At 37.7% G+C, this 21,364-nt stretch overlaps 1 protein-coding gene and 1 long non-coding RNA gene across 4 annotated transcripts in view; one reads left to right on the top strand and one right to left on the bottom strand.

Annotated features, from left to right (window-relative positions):
- Window positions 1-4,849, bottom strand: part of LOC148110408 (uncharacterized) — a 157,293-nt gene extending 152,444 nt beyond the window's left edge. The window contains exon 1 of the long non-coding RNA XR_015724004.1: window positions 4,521-4,849. This is a non-coding gene — a long non-coding RNA (uncharacterized LOC148110408). The remainder of the gene's footprint in view (window positions 1-4,520) is intronic.
- A 33-nt stretch (window positions 4,850-4,882) lies between these two features.
- The window catches only part of GLCCI1 (glucocorticoid induced 1), a 101,926-nt gene continuing 85,444 nt past the window's right edge, over window positions 4,883-21,364 (top strand). For 2 of the 3 annotated variants that reach the window (XM_087861048.1, XM_045793178.2), the window contains exon 1: window positions 5,276-5,854. In XM_087861048.1, coding sequence (XP_087717174.1) covers window positions 5,407-5,854 — 448 coding nt within the window. In that variant the 5' untranslated portion in view covers window positions 5,276-5,406. Of the gene's footprint in view, window positions 5,855-21,364 lie in introns of all 3 variants that reach the window. The other variant, XM_087861047.1, reaches the window with a different exon arrangement.

Genomic DNA, 21,364 nt, shown 5'->3' with positions numbered 1-21,364 from the left:
CAGTATGGAAATTCCTCAAAAAATTAAAAGTAGAACTACCATATAAAATCCCACTTTTGGATATATATCCAAAGAAAATGAAATGAGTATCTCAAAGAGGTTCATTGCAAGAGGTTCATGAACCATGTTCACTGCAGCATTATTTACAATAGCTAAGGCATGGAAACATATATCAATATAACATACACATAATACAATGTAATATTATTTAGTCATAAAAAAGAAAAAATCCTGCCATTTGTGATTACGTGGATGAAACTTGAGGCCATTTTGCTAAGTGAAATAAGTCAGATGCAGAAAGACAAATACTATATATTCTCTTATGTGCGGAATCTTAAGCAAACAAACAAACACTTATGGAACAGAGAACAGATCGGTGGTCACCAAGGGCAGGTGGGTGGGGAGTGAGGGAAATTGGTGAAGGTGGTCAAAAGATACAGACTTCCAATTATAAAAATGAATAAATTCTGGAGCTATAATGTACAGTGAGGTGACTGTAGTTAATAATACTATATTGTATATTTGAAAGTTGCTAAGAAAATTGATTTTAAAAGTTCTCACCACATACATAAATGTAACTATGTGAGGTAAGGGATGTTAAATAACCTTATTGCCTTATTGTGTTAATCATTTGCACTATAGACCTGTATAGTGCAAAAGCATTACATTGTACACCTTAAACTTACACAATCTTATATTATATCTCAATAAAGCTAGGGAAAAAGAAACAAAGCAAAATTTTTATTATTTACATGAAATGTTGCTTTCTACTTAAATACAATTTTTTTTCAGTTCCTTTATACAGGCCTCTTGGGAATAACTGTTCCTAACAGTGAGAGAGGACTAGAAATCAGCAGATGTCAACCCCTAACTGACCTCAACCCTGTTTCTCTGTCAATTTCACTTGGTTATTCCTTTTTCCTGCAAATTTCAACTGCCTGTTTCTCCATCACCAATTTCACTGTACATTTCCAACCTCTCATGAGCCTCCAACATCCACGAGGACTAATACTTCTCACTTTGCCTGTATAAAGACCAGAATACAAAATATGCTTTCTTTTTGAACACCAACTCCAATGCAAATATCTGTATGGTTTATAGGAGCCACATGGAACATTTTTCTACTCTGTGGCTATATCTTTTCAGCAGATCTACCCATGGTTATATATATTTTTCTGACAAAAGGTACAGTTTTGGTTCAACAAGCATTGGTTAAAATTTGCCAGTCTTCAACAATATTGAGCAAATATTGATTGTCTACCATGTACCAAGCACTGTTGTGAAGATTCAGCAGTTATAAAATAAAAAGTCTTGCTTTCGTAGCTCTTATATTCTAGACAGACAGAACAAAAAATAATTATTATATATAGTAGGTTGGATTGTGATAGGTTTTCTGGGGGAAAAAAAAAGTAGGATAGAGAATAGGAAATGCCTAGGAGTGCTTGCAATTTTAACAAGGGTTTTCAGAAAAGCTCTCATCGTGATGGTGGTGACATCTGAGTAAAGAGCTGGTGGAAATGAAGGAGCAAGCCATGTGGGTATCTGGGGCAAGAACTTTTCAGGCAGAGGGAACACCTAGTGCAAAGGCGCACGTAGGCTGTCACAAGCAGTAAGGAGTATTACTGTAAGCATCTGCCAGGGACAAAAATTCAGGCAAGGCTTTTTTTGTTGTTGCTATAAAGAATCCACCTACAAGAGAGTTTAATCAGCTTAAGATGAACATCAGTGCAGATCTGTTTAGTGTTCTCTCTCAGCCATGACCTCATTGCTAATACTGACAGCCTGGCCTGCCTCTTAGATTTGGATGAACCTTGGATGTGCAGCCTGACAAACCTGGATGAAACCAGAAAAGGCAGGCTTGATAGCTCTGTAGGTCCAATGCTTCTTTACCTCATTTTCTCTCCACATGGGGCTGCATATTAACCATATGAAGCCAGTGATTCCAAGTTTTAACTTAATCTAAAATATGCCCATTACTGTTTAAGAACTAAGAAGTAAATATAATAGAACTCTATCTCACTCTACCTTAGATGAGCTAATGGTGGATTTCTGTCTCACACATAGCCAAGATATGTCTCCTGAGAACAAAGTTAGTTCCTATGCCGTCAAATTGTTTTTTCAATGTTGTTTTCTTCTAGTCAAGGCAACATAGGAAAGAGGTCATTGCTAACATTAAGGCTCATATAGAACTTCCAGAGATTGTCCCACTTATATTCAACCAATAGAAATAATCTGCCCTGGACTTTTTAACATTTTGTTATGTTAGTCACCATATAGCACATCATTAGTTTTTGACGTAGTGTTCCATGATTCATTATTTGTGTATAACACTGCCCTGGACCTTTCTATCCCATAGCTAGCACAGTAGTGTAACAGTGCCCTGCTAGCCAAGCAATCCACACCCCTTCTAAGGGTTTTCTAATTTACTGAGGAGAACATTTTTCTAAAGTTTCTGGTATTCCCTGATAGCCCACTCCCATCCTTGATAAGAATAAAACATTATTAAGAACTCAACAAATGGACATTTGAAAGTAGGGTTTAGTTTATTTTAGCCCACCTTTGATTTGTTTAGAGATTGAATTCTCCAAAGATCTCCATGAAGATCAGTACTTATTTCATGAGAACAAAGGTTTAAGAGACGGCCAAGATTTCTTTGGATGTTCAATCAGCTTCTCTTTGCTAAATAGGTCATGATGACTTTTAAGTAACTGAAAATAGGATTTTAAGATCATAGTAGTTCTGTGTGGGGGTCGTTTAGATTTGCTTTAGATGCCTGGTTTAATTGGCCATGGTAGATCTGAAAGACATAGAAAGCCTTTAAAATATGGTTAGGTCTGTGGTTTTAAGATCCAAATCAAGAATTGATCATTATGACTGTGGCTTGGTATAAATTTAGAATTATTGTAATCTAATGTGTTTAGGTCGTTCCATACTTATATTTAGGAGTGGCCAGAAAGGACATTTCTATAATGAAACTATGCTGTAATCAAATCAACAACTTAGTAATTTACCAGCCTTTTTTTTAAAACTTCATATATTATAATCTGTCAAGGTTTTTGTTTTTGATATTCTAAAAAAGTCATTGCAAAGAAGACACTTACTTTTTCCTCATGAAAGAATGCAATTTCCTAATTAATGAAGAGTCTTTAATTTCAGGTGGAAAAACTAACGTAATAGATCAATTACACCAAATTTGAGAGTATTTACTTTATGTATAACTAAAATACACTGTTATCATGGAAAGAAAAACATAGGTAGTGGGCTATCTTCACTTGTAAAATTTCTTTTGAACTAATTGGAACTTATCTCACACAGGACATTCATGGACCGTTGTAAATACTCTACCAATCATGTAGTCCACAGCTTTAGGCTGTGATGTGCTAGAATAGGGAGCTTACTCACAGATTCAAGTTAGTTCACCCAGGTTGGATTCTTAGCTCCCCAGTTACTAGCTACGTTATCTCAAGCAAGATATTTAACTTTTTTGTGCTTTAGCTGAGAACATAATGGGGATAATAATACTATCTACCTTGTGGATTATAGTAAAGCTAAATGAGTTAACACATAAAACATTCTTAGACCAGTGGCTGGCACGTGATGAATGTTTATTAAATGTTAGCTGTTATTCTAGTGTGTGATAAAGTGAGGAACTACCACTGTTCCTAATGGGAAGTACTGGATGCAATTCTTGAATTTTTATTGGGTTTCATCTACTTTTTACAGAAGCTAGTATGTTTTTGGACTGACAGCACAAGGAAGCAGAGAGGGATGACTCCTCTAAGTGAAACTAAACCCTGCATATAGTACCTAAAATCACAGGAAGCTTGTCAGTGTGGGCAGACACCAAGAGCAAACTAATCTGATAACCTACTTCTCTCTTATTATCTCATGGAAATTAATGGGGAGTATCTGATGTAGACCCTTAAATTAATTGTTTCTGCATAAGGTTTAAAACCTTGGTTTACTGTGGGGTAAACTTAGGTTTTTGATAGTCATCCAAAATCTTCATATCTCTTCAGTTTCACTGCAATATAAAAACTAAATTTACCACAGTGGATTGTTACATTAAGTCTGGTATTTATTTCTCCCAAGAGGTCATCTGCTTCTGGTGAAAGGCAACAGGGTGCCCTCCATTAATATATCTAACGGATGGTGTAATGATGTACAATTCCTTGTTAACCCTTGCAATTCAGTTATTGTCTTGGAACGTAAGATTTGATTCTCTTTTCACAGCATAACTACAAACCTAAGGATAGACTTTTATAAAAATATTGGCCCGTTGTTCAATCCAGATTCTAGACTTGCTTTTGATGCCTTGAAATTCTTTTGATCAATTAGTCTACTTGCCACAAAAACTCACATTACTAAAGTTAAGAGGGGAAGGGATGGATTTTTCTGGTTCCAACTCTAAAACGTGCCAAAAGAACAGGTGTACTTGCAAAGTAAATTTAGCCTTAAGTGTCGTCTATCTCAAGTTGTACAATCGGCGCAGGAGGGTGGAGCCCTCGCAACTGGCTTACCGTGGTGTGCATGTGTCTTTGGGTGTCGGGGCACACGCAGGACACGCACGGACCCACTTTCTTAGGGCAGCTCAGTCAAACTCTTGCTCTCACCTCAAAGGCTGTCAACTCTCACGCCTCTCCCTGCGCGCACAGCCAGCCCCCTCCTCACTCTTCCACTCCCTCACGCCCCGCCTCCAAAGTAGCACGCACCACATTCATTGGCAAGTGCTCCTCTCACTCCTAGTCTGCAACCAATCTCTCGAGTTTTGGTGGAGAGCGGCGGAGCCAATGGGAACGCTCGTTGCGGCAGCAGCCGGGTCCGAGCGCCGGGAGGCGGTGCCGGGGGCGGGGTGCGGGTGGGGAATCAGTTGCCATTTGGAGTGAGGAGCAGGCGGAGGCGGCGGCGGCGGTGTTTGCGGTGGCGCGGGATCCGCGGAGAGCCAGACACCTCGAGGCCCTTTCCTCCTGTCCCGATCCCCGAAGCAGGGGTTCGGGCCCTCCCTGCAGTTGCCGGGCGATCCCGCGCGTGCAGCCCTGCAAGGCAGCGAGCGGCCCCCGAGCCTGCGTGATCCGGACTGTTGCCCCGTTCCCCTGTCAGCGCGATGCCCGGGGCGGTGGCGGCTCCGGGCTCCTCGCGGCCCCGGTCGTGACCGCCACACCGAGCCCGGCCCGGCGGTTGGGGCCGTTGGGCGTTTGTTTTCGCAGCCTTCCCCTCCCCCCTCGCCGAGGCGGCGGGGGTGCGCGTTGGGAAGGGGGAGCCGAGAGACTCCTCCTCCTCCCCGATACCCCCGCCCCTCCCCCTTACACACTCGCACGCACTATCGCGCCGGCTCCCACACGCTCGCGCGCCTCCCGCTCTGCGCCTCCGTGTCGGCCGGCGTCGTCCCGGGCCCTCGGAGCCACCATGTCCACTGCCTCCTCCTCCAGTTCCTCTCAGACCCCTCATCCCCCGCCGCAGAGGATGCGGCGGAGCGCCGCGGGCTCCCCGCCTGCCGCCCCCTCTGCGGGAAGCGGGAACGGTGCGGGCGGCGGCGGCGTGGGTTGCGCCCCGGCTGCGGGAGCCGGCCGGCTGCTGCAGCCCATCCGCGCCACGGTGCCCTACCAGCTCCTGCGGGGCAGCCAGCACAGTCCCACGCGCCCACCCGCCGCTGCCGCCGCCGCCGCCTCGCTGGGCAACCTCCCGGGCCCCGGCGCGGCCCGCGGCCCCAGCCCGCCCAGCCCGACGCTGCCTCCGGCCGCGGCCCCGACCGAGCAGGCGCCGAGGGCCAAGGGCCGCCCGAGACGGTCCCCCGAGAACCACCGGAGGAGCAACTCACCTGAGAGACGGAGCCCCGGCTCGCCGGTGTGCAGAGGTAGCGAGCCCAACCCTTCCGTCCTCCCGGGCTGCGTCTTCCCCGACGGTTCCCTCCGTGGAAACTTCAGCCTCTCCGGGCTTCTCTTTGCTAGTGCATTATCGAAGGTGTGAAAGTGGCTTTGGGAACCTCACCTCCCTGCGGTCGCTGCGGGGCTTGGAGGAGCGAACTGCAAAGCAACTTTTATTTGACCCACATGCCGCCCCTCAGATTTTATCTTCCATCACTCGCCTGCATCGAAAGGTTTTTCAGTTTGTGAGCTGATTAGCTCACTCATGTGTTTGCTGTTGGTAGCGGGGGAAGGAGGAGCTGGGCGAAACACTTAAAAATACACGCACACGAACTCTGGCAGCAGATAAGGTGGTGGTTGTAATCTACAGCCTCTTTGTGCTTTCCTACAAAGTTCCTAAGGTGTCTGTGACTTCTGGGGTATATATATTTCTTCTTTTTTGGAAGGGTGATGGCATTAGTTATGATATAAGGATATCTGTTGGGTGTGTAGAGGAGACAGTTTTGGGTATGCAATTCAAGTGTATAGTGTTTTGGTGGGGGTTTTTTTTTTTTTTTTTTTTTTTTGGTCTCCTTTTTTTCGACTTTATATAGTCATATGCATCAGAGCAGTACTTCACTGAAAATCGTCTATGCCCAACTCAAGATTTTCATGGTAAATTTCTAAAGACCTATTTGTGGAGTTTGGTCACTTTTTCCTTACATTTTTAAGCACACTTAACAGTTCAGTTGAGCTGTTAAAGGATCTCAAGTTTCTTTTTTGTTAGGTGTCAAAGGTAATGGTGAGCTAGTGGATGCTGTCGGCTTCTCTTAATGTTTTGTGTTTTGGTTTGGTTTTGTTTATGTCTGGGGACACAGTGCATGATCTAGTTGGGTCCTGAGGGAGAAAAGGAAGATTAGCCAAAACAGGGACTTAAAGCTCATAAGGGAGAGTAGAGTAGCTAATATAATTAGATACCAGGCTAGAGCTACAGATGCTGCTCCTGCAGCATTGTGGAGACAACTGATCATACCGAGTGGAAAACTCTCTGCTTGGAAGGGAAACACTGTGGAGCTCTGTACGTTGATGTGGTATGTGGAATTTTTTTTTTAAATGGAGCTTTTTAATGAAAGACTTAGACTTGGAGAAAGTGATTATGTTATGATGGATTGCAGTTTTGGTGTTTTTGTGTTTGTTTATTTTTTTAATATTTCTAGCTGGTAATTAGCATGTTGCTAAGGCACTTGTTTTCAGACCACTTGATGGTGTGGCAGAGTAGGATGTAGTGCAGTGGTATGTGTACATGAGCACCAAGAAATACCTCCTGTAATCTGTATGCACCAGGAGGAATTTGCTCCCCCACTCCTCCCCCAGGTCAAGCCAGCTGCTGCAGAAACTGACATCCTCCAGCAAATCCTGAATGAATGAATGAAAACAACGTGATCGCCCTAATAATGACCACAACTGAACACACATCTTTGGCTGTATTTTATAGAAAAGGCCACCATTTTCTAACAGATTAATGCCATATGCAGCTCCCTTGCACATTTTCTGGAGCTATATGAAATGAGAGGTAAAAGAACGAATAGAAGGCAGCAGTTAGAGAAATTTTGAGTGATTTAACTTCGACAGTGCATAGATTGAGTTTTGGGATTTTCTTTTAGGGACTAATGTAACAGCCATAAAATAACCATTTCAGACTGATTGTGTACAGAGGGTTTTGTGGGCAGAGTAAGAGTAGTTGCTGCAACAATATAATGGCCATCTAGTGCCTCCTCCCCTTTTGTTGATAAACACTAACATCTTACAACACATCATAGTACAACTTGTTTTTCTGCATCCTTCAAAAGCCTTAATTGCTTAAGAATTACATGGTCCATCATAAAGTAGTTTTAATGAAATTTGTGATCAGGCTTAAACTATCCTCTTTGTTGTAGTGTGGCATATCTGAGTTTAATGCAATTTTAATGTAATCATGATGAAAACACTTTTCTGAGTCTGGTTGTGCAGCAAACAGATTTGCATCACCAGAGAGCTTATATTGGGAATAGAAGAGGGTTTTCTGCTGTTTTTAACACCAGGTGGTTTTGTCAGGTTCTTACATTTAAGCGATTTTGAATGCAGGCTCTTTAGCCCCCAGTTCCCTGATTATATTACCTTTATGTTACTTCTCCACATCCAGCCTTGCTCCTCTCTACCCAAATTAAAACTGTGCAACTAATCTATTCTGTTTAGTTAGCCATTTAAAATCCATACCATGAACAGTTGAACAATTTTTCAAACATTATCTACTCAGTTTCTTTTGAATCCTGCGAGGTACTGACTTCAGTGGATTTTAGCCTCCACAGGTCAAGGCTCCTGCCGCCGCCACTGCTGCTGCTGCTGCAGACACTGACATCACTATACTGCATGAATGAAAACAACAACGTGCTCCATTTCTTGCTCTCCACCTCCTTCCTTTTCTGCACACTCCTCTGTGTGTGTGTGTGTGTGTAAGATGGTGTTATGCTGCATTTGAAACTACATTTAAAAATGTTAAGTAGGTGGTGGTTCAAGGGATATGTATTTAGTATAGAGGCATATTGTTTACAAAAAGCTTCAAGTGCTGTGAGCATTTAGACTGGAGGTGACATAACTGAGCATTCAGTATTTTTTTTTTATCTGAACTGGTAGTTATGGAAGAAAATACAGAAGCTTTAAACACTTCTTTGTAATTGTTCTACCAAGAAGAAATTATGAAACAACATGATTTCTAAACATGTTGAATCATTATTATTTCCCTCTTAAACATTCTTAATATGCATATTTATAGGGTTAAGTGTAGTAATAAAGAAATGATACTCAGATTATTTCACAAAGCTGAGGAAAAGCTGAATTCTGTAAAGAGGTGCAATCATATTTTAATATATTAATTTATAAAAGTCAACAAGATGGTAGTTTCCTTTATTTTTGTAACGCAGTTTTAGATAATTTAATAAGGTATCATAACAGAAGATGCATACATCTTTATCTGGAGTTTTACAAATTAAAACTATCTCGTTTATGCATGTGGATCATATTTTTGTTTGTATTTTTAAAATTTCTTTTGTATTTTTAAAACTTCAAGGTTTGTTATTTATATTCATTTCTTTATTTCTGCCATTAGCAAAATGTCACCCTCCCCCTTGTTTCTTTCTGAAGGGTCTTGAAGTGGTGAATGACAAGCTGCTGAATGCATCCTCAGGCTCCCTGTGATGTGTTTGTAATAGATGTAAAATCATAAAGTATTATGCAAATAGTTATTTTTTTGTAATGGTAATACATAAAGTCTACCTTTGAGATAAATAGAACAACTCAAATGAGAATATAGCAGGATGTTAGTGTTAAAAATTAATAATCTGTAAGCTAAAATCATGAGTAATAACCAAAAGAAAATAAAGTTGCTTCTTTCTAAAACCTCAGAGTAAAACCTGTGGGTTTAGAAACATAGCAAATGCTCACAATTTTACTATGCAAGAGAAGATAGTAAGTAGCAACTGCAGATCCTATTGTGGTTTTTTTTGTAAAGATTGAGCATTAGGATGAATTATAAATTCCAAAAGATATAAAATCAGTTGCATTAGAGTACTCTGGATGGAGAATACTGCTTGTTCTTAAGTGTACCAAATCTAGTTTAAAACAAACATAGAAGAGCTTGTAATTTATATGGCTCCTGTTATAGAAAATAGCATGTGTTGATTCCTGGTTTAACATAACATTTATTTAGGCCTACTATGCTAGCAGATTACTAACTCTAGAGTGAAATTTGATTAGAATTCTTCATGATTATTATTGAGAGCTTTATTGTTTTATGCATTAAGAAGTTATTATATTTTAAAAGAAAATACAAAGCCAGCCAGCATGTAATGTTGAATGACTTCATGCAATGTGTGCGTGTATGTCTTTGTGTTTTAATCAATTTGGTTTCAGTTTTTTAATCTTTTCATTAAATTTCCCTTCTTGAGTCATTTTTATGCTATGCTCAGTTTGTGGAATGCAACATTTTTAATTACTTTTTTCCTCCTTACTTTTTTGAGATACTCAGACATTCTCTTCATATAAAGTTACCTCTCAGACTGATATTCTTAGAAATTAAGGTCCTTCCCATGGCCCCCTCTTTTAAAATTAATTTTCTTAGAATGCTTAGAAGAACTTGTTTCAAAGCTTTCCTGTACTTGAGTAAAAATAGTTGAAAGTTGTGGGGTTTTTTTTGTTTTGTTTTTTCCCTAAAATGACAGGTTTCAAATACTGATTTTTGGGAAAGGTTTTAGGCCTTTGAGAACTGCACTAAGTATCAGCAGCATTGATTATTTAGCTTTTCCCATCAATTATGGTGCATAAGATTTCTACTTCACTTAAATGAGTGAAATTATAAAAGTTATTTGTTCTTAAACTACTGTCTTATGTTCAAAGATGATATTCCTCTCAAATACTGTACGCTAAGTATATTGAGTATCACACACCTAAGATATATAAAAGCACTTTGGTCAGTTTAACTGTATAGTTTTATGTGTATATATTGAGCCAAAAATTATTTTGTTTACAGTACTTTTTACAGAAGGACACATCATTCACTGCAGTGTACATTTCTTCAAGGATTTAATGCAAATTAGGAATTATGCATTGGGAAATGCTGAAGGGTAATGACATGCTTGTGGTCTTTATTTTATTTGTGATAATGCAGACTAAATATGAATAAGAAAACAAAGAAATAATTGGGCTCCATGGCAATGAATAACAATGGAAATAAATGGTAATGTTCAATAAATGGCTAATACGAGAAGGTTTTTCTTAAGTCTGAAATTTAAACAAATTTCTAGAAACCTGTTTTATCCAAACTTTCACATGTTGCTAATAGTCTGCCAAAGAGTATATACTGACAGTCATGATATTCTTTTTTTTTTTTTTTTAATTTTTTTTTTTTAAAGATTTTATTTATTTATTTGACAGAGATAGAGACAGCCAGCGAGAGAGGGAACACAAGCAGGGGGAGTGGGAGAGGAAGAAGCAGGCCCATAGCGGAGGAGCCTGATGTGGGACTCGATCCCAGAACACCGGGATCACGCCCTGAGCCGAAGGCAGACGCTTAACCGCTGTGCCACCCAGGCGCCCCAACAGTCATGATATTCTTAATTCTAGTTCAGTCTTTTCTCCAGTGCTTAAATTGCTGGACACCACCACCAAGACAGACTTTTCCACAGCACCTGTACCTGGTGCTGTTGTCTTTTGTCTTCAATATATAATTTTGTTATTACATGATAAGGAAAACAAACCACTGATGCTGTTTCTGTCCTTTATACTTGTATTTTAACAAGAGGTTGAATTTGAGACTGATAGTCTTTTAATTGAGTTTGCCAAAAGTGGAGGAAAGAGAGAACACTACTCATCTGTTAATATGGAGAGCCTAAGGAACTGGTGGAAGAGCCAGAAGTTCCTTCCACCCTTTATCTGGACCCCTTAAGTGGACCACGATTCCACCCATCATCCAGCTGATTCTGAAAGAATAAGCTTTATGCTTATTCTGCAAAACAGATTAAAAAGAAAATAAGGATTTTACTTAAATTGTGAACAATTGTAGAGAAAAATACTTCTCCAGTATTTCAGTTTAGTAGGGACAAACATGGCAGATACCCTTAATTAGTGTTTACTTCAAATGAATGTTATTGAGGCAAACAACAGGAGGAGGTAAGTTCATGAATACCTGAGTAGCTTCCCCTATGTTATGTTGTGTCTCTAGTTGTAGGTAGAAAGGAAGAAAGCATTTTAGTGCTTTTTATATACTAGGTAATATATATGTTCATTTGTAAGAAAGTGCATTTGAAGTGCAAATCTTCTGATTCCAGATCTAGTGCTTATTTCACAAAACTATCCCGTTGCTCCTAACTCAAAAAGACTCAGATATTGGTGACCAGCTGTGATTTCTGAGCTAAAAGAATTACTAAAGAATAGGTTTTCTGTTTTCACAGCACTGTTACACTGTGCTAGGCTATGCTTTGACATTTTCAGAATGTCTAAACATGTAAGACACAGAATGGTGAATGTAACTGGAATAGGATATATATGGATTGGGCATATTTCTCCATTTGTTCTTAAAGAAAAGTATAAGCATGTGTGAGAGAGGGCAAGAAAGTGAGAAATCCTTCTTCCTGAGGGCTCAGGGATATGAACTTGACTTTTCTGACCCTCCTCCCATCTAGAATTTGTGCTGTCCTTGAATCATAGTGAGAAGTACTTTTCTCCACGAATGTTAAAAGTTAGTTACACATGGTGGTAAACTAATGAATGCTTCAGGAATCACTAAGCAGAGACTGGTCTCAAGTTATTGTCTCAGCAACTGGTGCTAGGTTAATTCAGCCCTCCCAAGAGCTAACTAGTTATCACTACAATTTGTGGGTTTGAACTGTGAAGGTTTGTAACTTAATGAAGTGCTGCCATGGTGCACCTTAATGATGGCTCACCAAAAATAAGGATGAATGAAAGAAACTAGTGAAACCCATTATTGTGTGGCATAGTCAGTGTCCAAAATTGTCTTGCAAGTCATTAGAACTAAGAAATCTACTAAACATCTGAATGTTTCATGAACCGCTACAACTTGCTGCCTAATGCTACTAAAGATCAAAAATCTACCACCTACTGACAGTAATAACTCCTTATTTAGCCAGTATAACCATAGGGAGAACTTTCGTGAATAGTCCATATAGGTAATTTTAACTTTTACGTTACTAAAAAATAAATTATTTGATGAAATATTTTCTGAAAGTATCGTGCATTTGTTTTCTTAAGCAGAACAAACAACATAAGTGATCTTGTGACTTATTTAGCTTTATTAATACTTATATACCTAACAAAATAATTATTACAGAGAGTATTGAATATAAGATTGAATGAGCATTGACTGACAACTAGAGTTGCCCTATAACTGATTCTATAAATTTGCTTTTGGGATTGTCTTTTTTTTTTTTTTTTTTTTTTTAATAGAGGGAGAGGGAGAATCTTAAGCAGGTTCCGTGGCTGGCAGGGAGCCCGATGCGGGACTCAGTCTCATGACTCTGAGATGAAATCAAGAGTTGGATGCTTAACCAACTGAGCCACCCAGGAGCCCCGGAATTATCTTTTTTCTGATGAAGGTGGAACGAAGCAATGTGTGGCTATGTTATTCCTTAATAGAATAACCTAGCTCTTTTCTCCAGAATTGTCACATTAAAGGCCAAATTATTTTCTAAATGGTACTAAGAGTCTCAGAAACAAAAAGGTATACTGGAAAATACTGAGAGACTTGGGTTCTATTTCCAGTTTTAACATTTGACTTACAGCAAGTCACCATTTCTTGGCATTTTATTTTCTCTATCTTAAAGTGAGAGGTGGGATTTTTAAGATTTTGGTTATGTAGAGAAAAAATTCTGAAAGGAAAAGTAAAGTTACTAAACTGGATAATTTTTTAAGTATCCCCCCCAGCTTTATTGAGGTATGACTAAGAAATACCTTAGAAATAAAATTGTGTACATTTAAAGTGTACAGTATGGTTTTATGTATGTATACACTGAAATGATTACCACAGTCAAGCTAATTAACACATCCATCACCTCACATGGTTACCTTTTGGTTTGGTGTGTGATGAGAACATTTAAGATCTACTCTTGGCAAATTTCAAGTATACAATACAGTATTATTAACTAGAGTCACCGTGCTATATAGTATTCATCATTATTTACCCAGAACTTGGTCATCTTATAATTGAAAGTTTGTACCCTTGACCTGTGTCTTCCCATTTCTCTTACCTGCAAGACCCCGGAAACCACCACTGTACTCTTTGCTTCTATAAATTTGACTTTTTTAGATTCTGCATGTGAGATCATACAGTATTTGTTTTTCCATGTCTGGCTTATTTTATTTAGTACAGCATTCTCCAGGTTCGTCTGTGTTGCCAATGGCAGGATTTTCTTCTTTTTTTTAAGGGTGTGTAATATTTGTGTGTGTGTGTGTGCGTGTGTATGTGTGTGACATTTTCTTTAAACATTCCTCCATCAATGGACATTTATGTTATTTCTATATCTTGCCTTTGTGAATAATGCAGTGAATGTGGGAGGGCAGATATCTCTTTAAGATACCGATTTCATTTCCTTTGGATGTATATATCCAGAAGAAGGATTGCTGGATCATATGACAGTTCTATTTTTAGTGTTCTGAGGAACCTCTATACTGTTTTTTTTCCCTCCAGTATTTTTTTAAAATTCAAATTAGCATATAGTGTAGTATTTTCAGGAGTAGAATCTAGTGATTCATCACTTACATATAACACCCAGTGCTCATCACAAGTGCCCTCTTCAATGCCCATCACCCTTTAATATATTCCCCCACTCCCCTCCCCTCCAGCAAACCTCAGTTCTCTATCTTTAAGAGTCTCTCGCCTCCCTTTTTGTTTTTATCTTAATTTTTCCTCCCCTTTCCCTATGCTCATCTGTTTTGTTTCTTAAATTGCACAGATGAGTGAAATCATATGGTATTTGTCTTTCTCTGACTGACTTATTTCTCTAAGCATAATACACTCTTGGTTCAATCCATATCATTGCAAACGGCAAGATTTCATTCTTTTTGATGGCTGAGTAATATTCCATTCTATACACACACACACACACACACACACACACACACACCACATCTTTTTTATTCATTCATCAGCCAATGGACATTTGGGGTCTTTCCATAATTTGGCTGTTGTTGATAGTGCTGCTATAAACACTGAGGTGCATGTGCCCCTTTGAATCAGTATTTTTGTATCCTTTGGATAAATACCTAGTAGTGCAATTGCTGGGTCATAGGGTAGTTCTACTTTTTAACTTATTGAGGAACCTCCATACTGTGTTCCAGAGTGTGGCTGCATCAATTTGCATTCTCACCAACAGTGTAGGAGGGTTCTCCATTCTCCCCATCCTTGCCAACATCTGTCATTTCCTGAGTTATTAATTTTAGCCATTCTGAAAGGTGTGATGTGGTATCTCATTGTGGTTTTGATTTGTATTTCCCTGATGATGAGTGATGTTGAGCATTTTCTCATGTGTCAGCCATCTGTATGTTATCTTTGGATAAATGTCTGTTCATGCCTTCTGCCCATTTCTTAACTGGATTATAATTTGGGTATTGAGTTTGATAAGTTTTTTATAGATTTTGGGTACTATCCCTTTATCAGATATGTCATTTGCAAGTACCTTCTCCCATTCCATCAGTTGCCTTTTAGTTTTGTTGCAGAAGCTTTTTATCTTAATGAAGTCCCCATAGTTCATTTTTACTTTTGTTTCCCTTGCCTCCGGTGACTTGTCTAGTAAGAAGTTGCTATAGCTGAGTCACAGAGGTTGCTGCCTGTGTTCTCCTCAAGGATTTTGATGGTTTCCTGTCTCACATTTAGATCTTTCAACCGTTTTGGATTTGTGTTTGTGTATGGTGTAAGAAAGTGGTCCAGTTTCATTCTTCTGCATGTGCTGTCCAATTTTTCCAACACCATTTGCTGAAGAGACTGTCTTTTTTCCATTGGATATTCTTTCCTGCTTTGTCGAAGATTAGTTGACCATATAGTTGTGGGTCAATTTCTGGGTTCTCTGTTCTGTTCCATTGATCTATGTGTCTGTTTTTGTCCCAGTACCATACTGTCTTGATTACAGCTTTGTAATACAGCTTGAAGTCTGGATCTGTGATACCTCCAGCTTTGGTTTTCTTTTTTTAACATTACTTTGGCTATTCGGGGTCTTTTCTAGTTCCATACAAATTTTAGAATTGTTTGTTCTAGCTCCATAAAAAAATGCTGATGTTATTTTGATAGGGATTGCATTGAATGTGTAGATTGCTTTGGGTAGTATAGATCTCTAACAATATTTGTTCTTCCAATCCATGAGCATGGAATGTTTTTCCATTTCTTTGTGCCTTCTTCAATTTCTTTTGTAAGTGTTCTATGATTTTCGGCATACAGGTCTTTCACCTATTTAGTTAGGGTTATTCCTAGGAATCTTACGGTTTTTGGTGCAATTGTAAATAGGATTGATTCCTTTATTTCCCTTTCTGCTGCTTCATTATTGGTATATGGAAATGCAACAGATTTCTGTACATCGATTTTATATCCTGCCACTTTGCTGAATTCATCTATCAGTTCTTCCATTTTTTTGGTGGAGTATTTCGGGTTTTCTACATAGATATGCTGTTTTCTATTCCCACCAATTTACATTCCCGCCAGTGGCATACATGTGTTACCTTTTCTCCACATCCTTCCAATACTTTTTATCTCTTATCTTTTGATAATAGCCATTCTAACAGGTGTGAGGTGGTATCTCATTATGGCTTTAATTTGCATTTCCCTGATTATTAGTGGTGTTGAGCACCTTTTCATGTACCCATTGGCCATTGTATGTCTTCTTTGGGAAAATGTCTGTTCAACTCTTGCCCATTTTTTAATTTTAAAATTTTTTTTTTTTTTGCTGTTGATTTGTAAGAATTCCTTGTATATTTTAGATATTAACTCATCAAATCTATGGTTTACAGATATTTTTTCCCATTCCATAGCTTGCCTTTTCATTTTATTGATTTTTTTCCTTTGCTCTGCAGCTACTTCTTAGTTTGCTATAGTCCCACTTGTTTATCTTTGCTTTTGTTGCTTTGCTTTTGGGGTATATCCAAAATGTCATTGCCAAGACTGATGTCAAGGAGATTTTTCCCTATATTTTCTCCTAGGAGTTTTACAGCTTTGGGTCTTATTTTTAAGGCTTTAATCCATTTTGAGTTAATTTTGTATATGGTGTAAAAAGATGGTCCGGTTTCATTCTTTGGCATGTGGATATCCAATTTTTCCAACACCGTTTATTAAAGAGATTGTCCTTTTCCCATTGTGTGTTCTTGGCACCTTTGTCAAAGATTAGTTGACCATATATCTGAGTTTATTTCTGGGCTCTCTGTTCTGTTCCATTGGTCTATGTGTCTGTTTTTATGCCAGTACCATACTGTTTTGATTACTGTTGTATAGACTAGATGATTCTTAGTAAAATGATCATTTATTGAGCTTTTATGTCAGCCACTAGTCTTCACTGAAACCCAGTGTAGAGTACTTTTGTATTTTCTCTTCACAGATGAGTAAATGACATCCTGACAAGTTAAGTAATTTGCCCAAGGTCAGGCAGCATGCACATAGGGCCCAGAGGGCCCATATAACTCTCTAAATCCTGACTTCAAGTTAACTGAGAGTTGCATTTGGAACCCAGTGCATTATGGGACAGGAAAGCATGCATAATGGGTTATCCCATTGCTTATACAGTTAAGTCATAGAAAGGCCAAAAATAGCATTAGAGGGTTGGGTGAAGAGAAAGCTAAATGGGACTAGACTCTAGGGTCTACAGAACTTAAAATAGTTGCAAGTATTCCCAATGATTCAGGCCTCAGGTATGCATATAAGAATGTCATAGCATTTCAAAACCTTGTTATGCCATTAGTAAGCCTTCCTCTTGGTCCTTAAAGGATCTACCACTTTGTTAAAGCAGAATTTAGATTTCATTTTTTTTAAACTGCCTTTTGTATGAATTCTCAGAATCAAGATAGAGTAAGGTCTTTTGTATTTTCTTATTTGACAGTTTAAGCTTTACATGTTTAATAAAGCATCATAAGGCTCCATTCATCCCTAACATGATTCTTTACTCTTGCCATCCTTTGATATTTTAGCAGCATTCAAGGTAGTACCTTTTTATATATCACTCTCATGGCAAAGCAACAAGGTGCACTATCTTCTCAACTTGTAACTTCCTGGGCTCTTTCACTTTTTCTGGGTTTGCTGATGTTATCCAGAAAAGATATTCTGAGCTCCATTTTAATAATATCTTCCATGGTGATTTGGCTTTTTTTTTTCGGTGTCATTTGTGCTTATTGTAAGCTCTCTTTAATAGTCAGTGTGGAACATGAGTCTTTTCATAAGTAACATTAGAAATGATATTTTCATTTTTATGATATTGAAAGTGTTGTATAGAGTCTGTGATGGATAGAGTTTTTAATGATATTTCTTCTGTAATTATATTAACTTTTCTAGTTAAATACATCAATTTATAAGTTGAGTCAGTGAAGTAATATTTCTATCTTAGAAGATAATAAAAACTGGTAGGGCTCAGTTGCTCAGGGTTACATCAGGTCTAGCCATAAAAAACTTTGCTATTCTGAAGTGATCTTTCCATGAAGGTACAAAAAGATCATAGTGAAATATAGATTTGTTTGTATATGAGCTGGTAGTCTGTAAACAAAATATATTTACAGTATCTTTGAGAGTTCTGTGACAATGTCATTTTCTTCTAAAGTATTTTTGGAGGTAATCTGATATATTGCTGTGAAAAGAATCAGCTGTAAGTTAGATTATTTGTCTAGCATTAACTAAATAGAGGTTAGCAAACATTGCTAAATGCAGTTTCATTAGTTTCTTAGAAGTGGGGTGTTAGACTGTGCTTAGAAATAAGGTTTTTTGAAAAAAGCTACAATATTCTTCAATATTTTGGTCAGAAAGGTTAAAAAACATTTTAAAATCCTTTACATGCCATAGTGACCCTTTATTAAAAAACAAAACAGAACAAAAACAAAACCCAAAACCTTTACTCAGTCACATTTGCTTTTTCTTTGGCTTTTTGGTTAACATATGGCGAAAGAATAATGTAGCTTTAATGGGAATTTCCATGATAACTGTTCATTCATTCAAGAAATGTTTCAGTTACTGAACTAGTTTTTGGCAATATGTTGGTGAGTAAAACTACTGGAATTCCTCCCTTTTTTACACAAATATTTGTTGAATCCCTACTGTATCTGAGGAACTCTGACCCTTACAGAATACATATTCTAGGTGCAGTTGATGTGCTCACGTTCATATTTTTCAACAAAGTCAATTCATTTAAAATCTGCCAAGATTTTAACCCACTGTTTTCTCTGAGCTTTGGGCTTCGCATATGAATTATTATGTTTCTTTGCTTGCTTTTCTAAGTTAAGTTGAGCTTTTCAGTATTTGTTGAATACCAAATATTCTATTTATATGTGTTTTTCTTTCATTAGATGAAGGCTAGGAGACCTTCATTCTGTGGCTTCTATAATATATCTAGGTCTAAGTTGTATTCCTATGGATGTATAATATTCTGCTGTAGTTGGCCTAGGATTACATCATTGACACTTTCTGTGCACACATATACACAGATACCCTCTTGGTATTTTGAACTTTATTGTTGAATGTGGCTTCTTGTGTAGAAATGTAGTGGTATGTAGTAATGATATGTGGTAATACCTGGACATTGGTGTCTTGTGAGACTATTGAAATGAGTACAACTTGGTTTTGACTAAATATCTGCTGCTACTGAGCTAGAAGAGAAAGGAAAATAAGCTTTTCCTATGTTGTATTACCATTAATTGATATCTTGGTTGAATGTACAATGACTTGTCTTTACTATACTCAGAATTTAGTTTTCGTTTTTACCTATTTGTAAAAGTTTTTATCTTAAAGAATTATTAGCCTTAAAGTCTTTAGTATTGGTATTTGGTTATATTAGTTAATCTTTAAGACAGTTGTCCTGTTCTACTTTGTACTAAGCCAGGTGATCAAAAAATAACATCTTTATACAGATAGTCACATTTAATGGAGTAAGTATTACACTTAATCGCATGGTAAAACAGATGTTAGGTGAAGTGTATGTTCTGGGTCGACTTTTTTTTAATGTTGCTTGTGGAACATTGAAGAAATTCTTATAATCCCTGAATATAACCATATAATAAACCATGTAAAATTGTATATAGGAATTTTAGAAAATAGGAAGGCACAGGAAAAGTAATGAAATAACTTATTGTTAATATTTGCTGTGTCATTTAAAAATATTATTCCATTCTTGAATTAAGTGCCTCAAATTGTAAAAGAAAGTAAATATATAGTATGGTAGCTGAATCTTCTATTAGACTCGCTGTATCATTCCCATAGTTAATATAGCAATTCGAGAGGCTTCCACAGTTTAGTGACGATTTTTCATCCAAACACTGTCTTAATGTTTCTGTAACTCTGTATTCAGAGTAAGTTTGGTGGATGTGCGTGCTTCACCAAAACAGCACCTTGTCATTTTAGTGTTCCGGTGTGGAGCATCGGGGCTGGTTCTTAGAAGGTCCTGCAGCAAACACTTGCGAGAGATTTGTTTTGGGTATATGAGGGTTGAAATCACTGAACAATGATTATTATGATATGCAGCCTTGTAGATATCTGGCAAAGATGAAACTTAATAGATTACATTTGTGTTGCCATTTTCTAAAATACCTAAATGTTTAGGGAACAGATGGCTTTTATCTTCATTTAGGGCCTATCACTCAGTGGTAGTATATAAGGTTGGAAAAACACTGATTTAAACCTTCACATGAAATGGGATCTGGGTGCTCCTGCTGGTAGAAATAGGTGGGACAAGGATGGATGATGTCAGGACAGTCCACATTTTGAAAGATGGAGAATATACTTCTACAGAGTGAGTTTCTAAGTTACATTGAAAGTTCTGTTAAATGAATTTTGGCCTGTTGAGGCTCCATGGAATCAGCTTCTAAAGCTGTTACACTTAGAGAAACTAAACTTATCATGCCCCAAATTCGGTGGGCTTTTTCAGTTAAAATTCTAAATGTTTTTATAGTCTTTCATAAAGATCATGATTATACGAAGCTCCAAGTAAGGAGAATGTAAGTTACATATTAATTTGTGCTGCATTATAATGTAAAAAATTTTTAACTGTAGAGTGGATTTTGGGGTAGTTATTTGCTTTAGAGAATGTCTAACTTATGTGCAAGTAAAATTATTCAATTTACCAAAGTGTTATTTACACAAACTTTTTAGGAAGTCAGTTACACAAGGTTGAGGTTCATCTGAGGTTGTAAAAACATATTACTGAATAGTATAATTTCTCATTGCTGCATAAAATGTTCTGACATTTAGCAGAATTAACTAATATCCTAAGAAGTTGTTACAAATGAACATGAATAGATATTTTCCATTCCCTTTCTAGTCTGAATTTAAAGAGTCTAAGAAATTTGGTATTCAACTGACCTCTAAAAGGGAAAGAACTCATATGCACTAATGATTTTATGTCTCATGTTTCTCTGTGGAAAGATATGCTTTTAAATTAGATAAATATTCCAGGGCTTTTTCTGGAATATTTTGTCCTTATAAAAAGAAGTTATTCAGTTATAATTTCCTAGCATACTGTTTCTAACCAGCTTCATGGAGGAAGTATTTCTTCCTTCATGAAAAACTTTCACAAAACCTTCTACCGTTACTAATATCAGGAAGATAAAGCAATAAGTAAGCATAATTAGACTAGAAATATGATTAGTGCTGTGGATTGTGATTTTATTTATAATTGTATAATACTACAGGCTGATTTTAACTTAAAGTTTCCTTATATACTTAAAGACCAGGGAATTAATTAGCCAACTAATATGTTTATTTCGAAGGTCTGTACAGTATGGTTATGAGTGTGTGTGTG

This window comes from Ursus americanus, chromosome 3 (assembly GCF_024610735.1).
Source record: "Ursus americanus isolate L20-20 chromosome 3, mUrsAme1.1.p, whole genome shotgun sequence".
NCBI classification, from domain to species: domain Eukaryota; kingdom Metazoa; phylum Chordata; class Mammalia; order Carnivora; family Ursidae; genus Ursus; species Ursus americanus.
The sequence above is the reverse complement of the archived record's forward strand: the minus strand, read 5'-3'. Positions and strand labels throughout refer to the sequence as shown.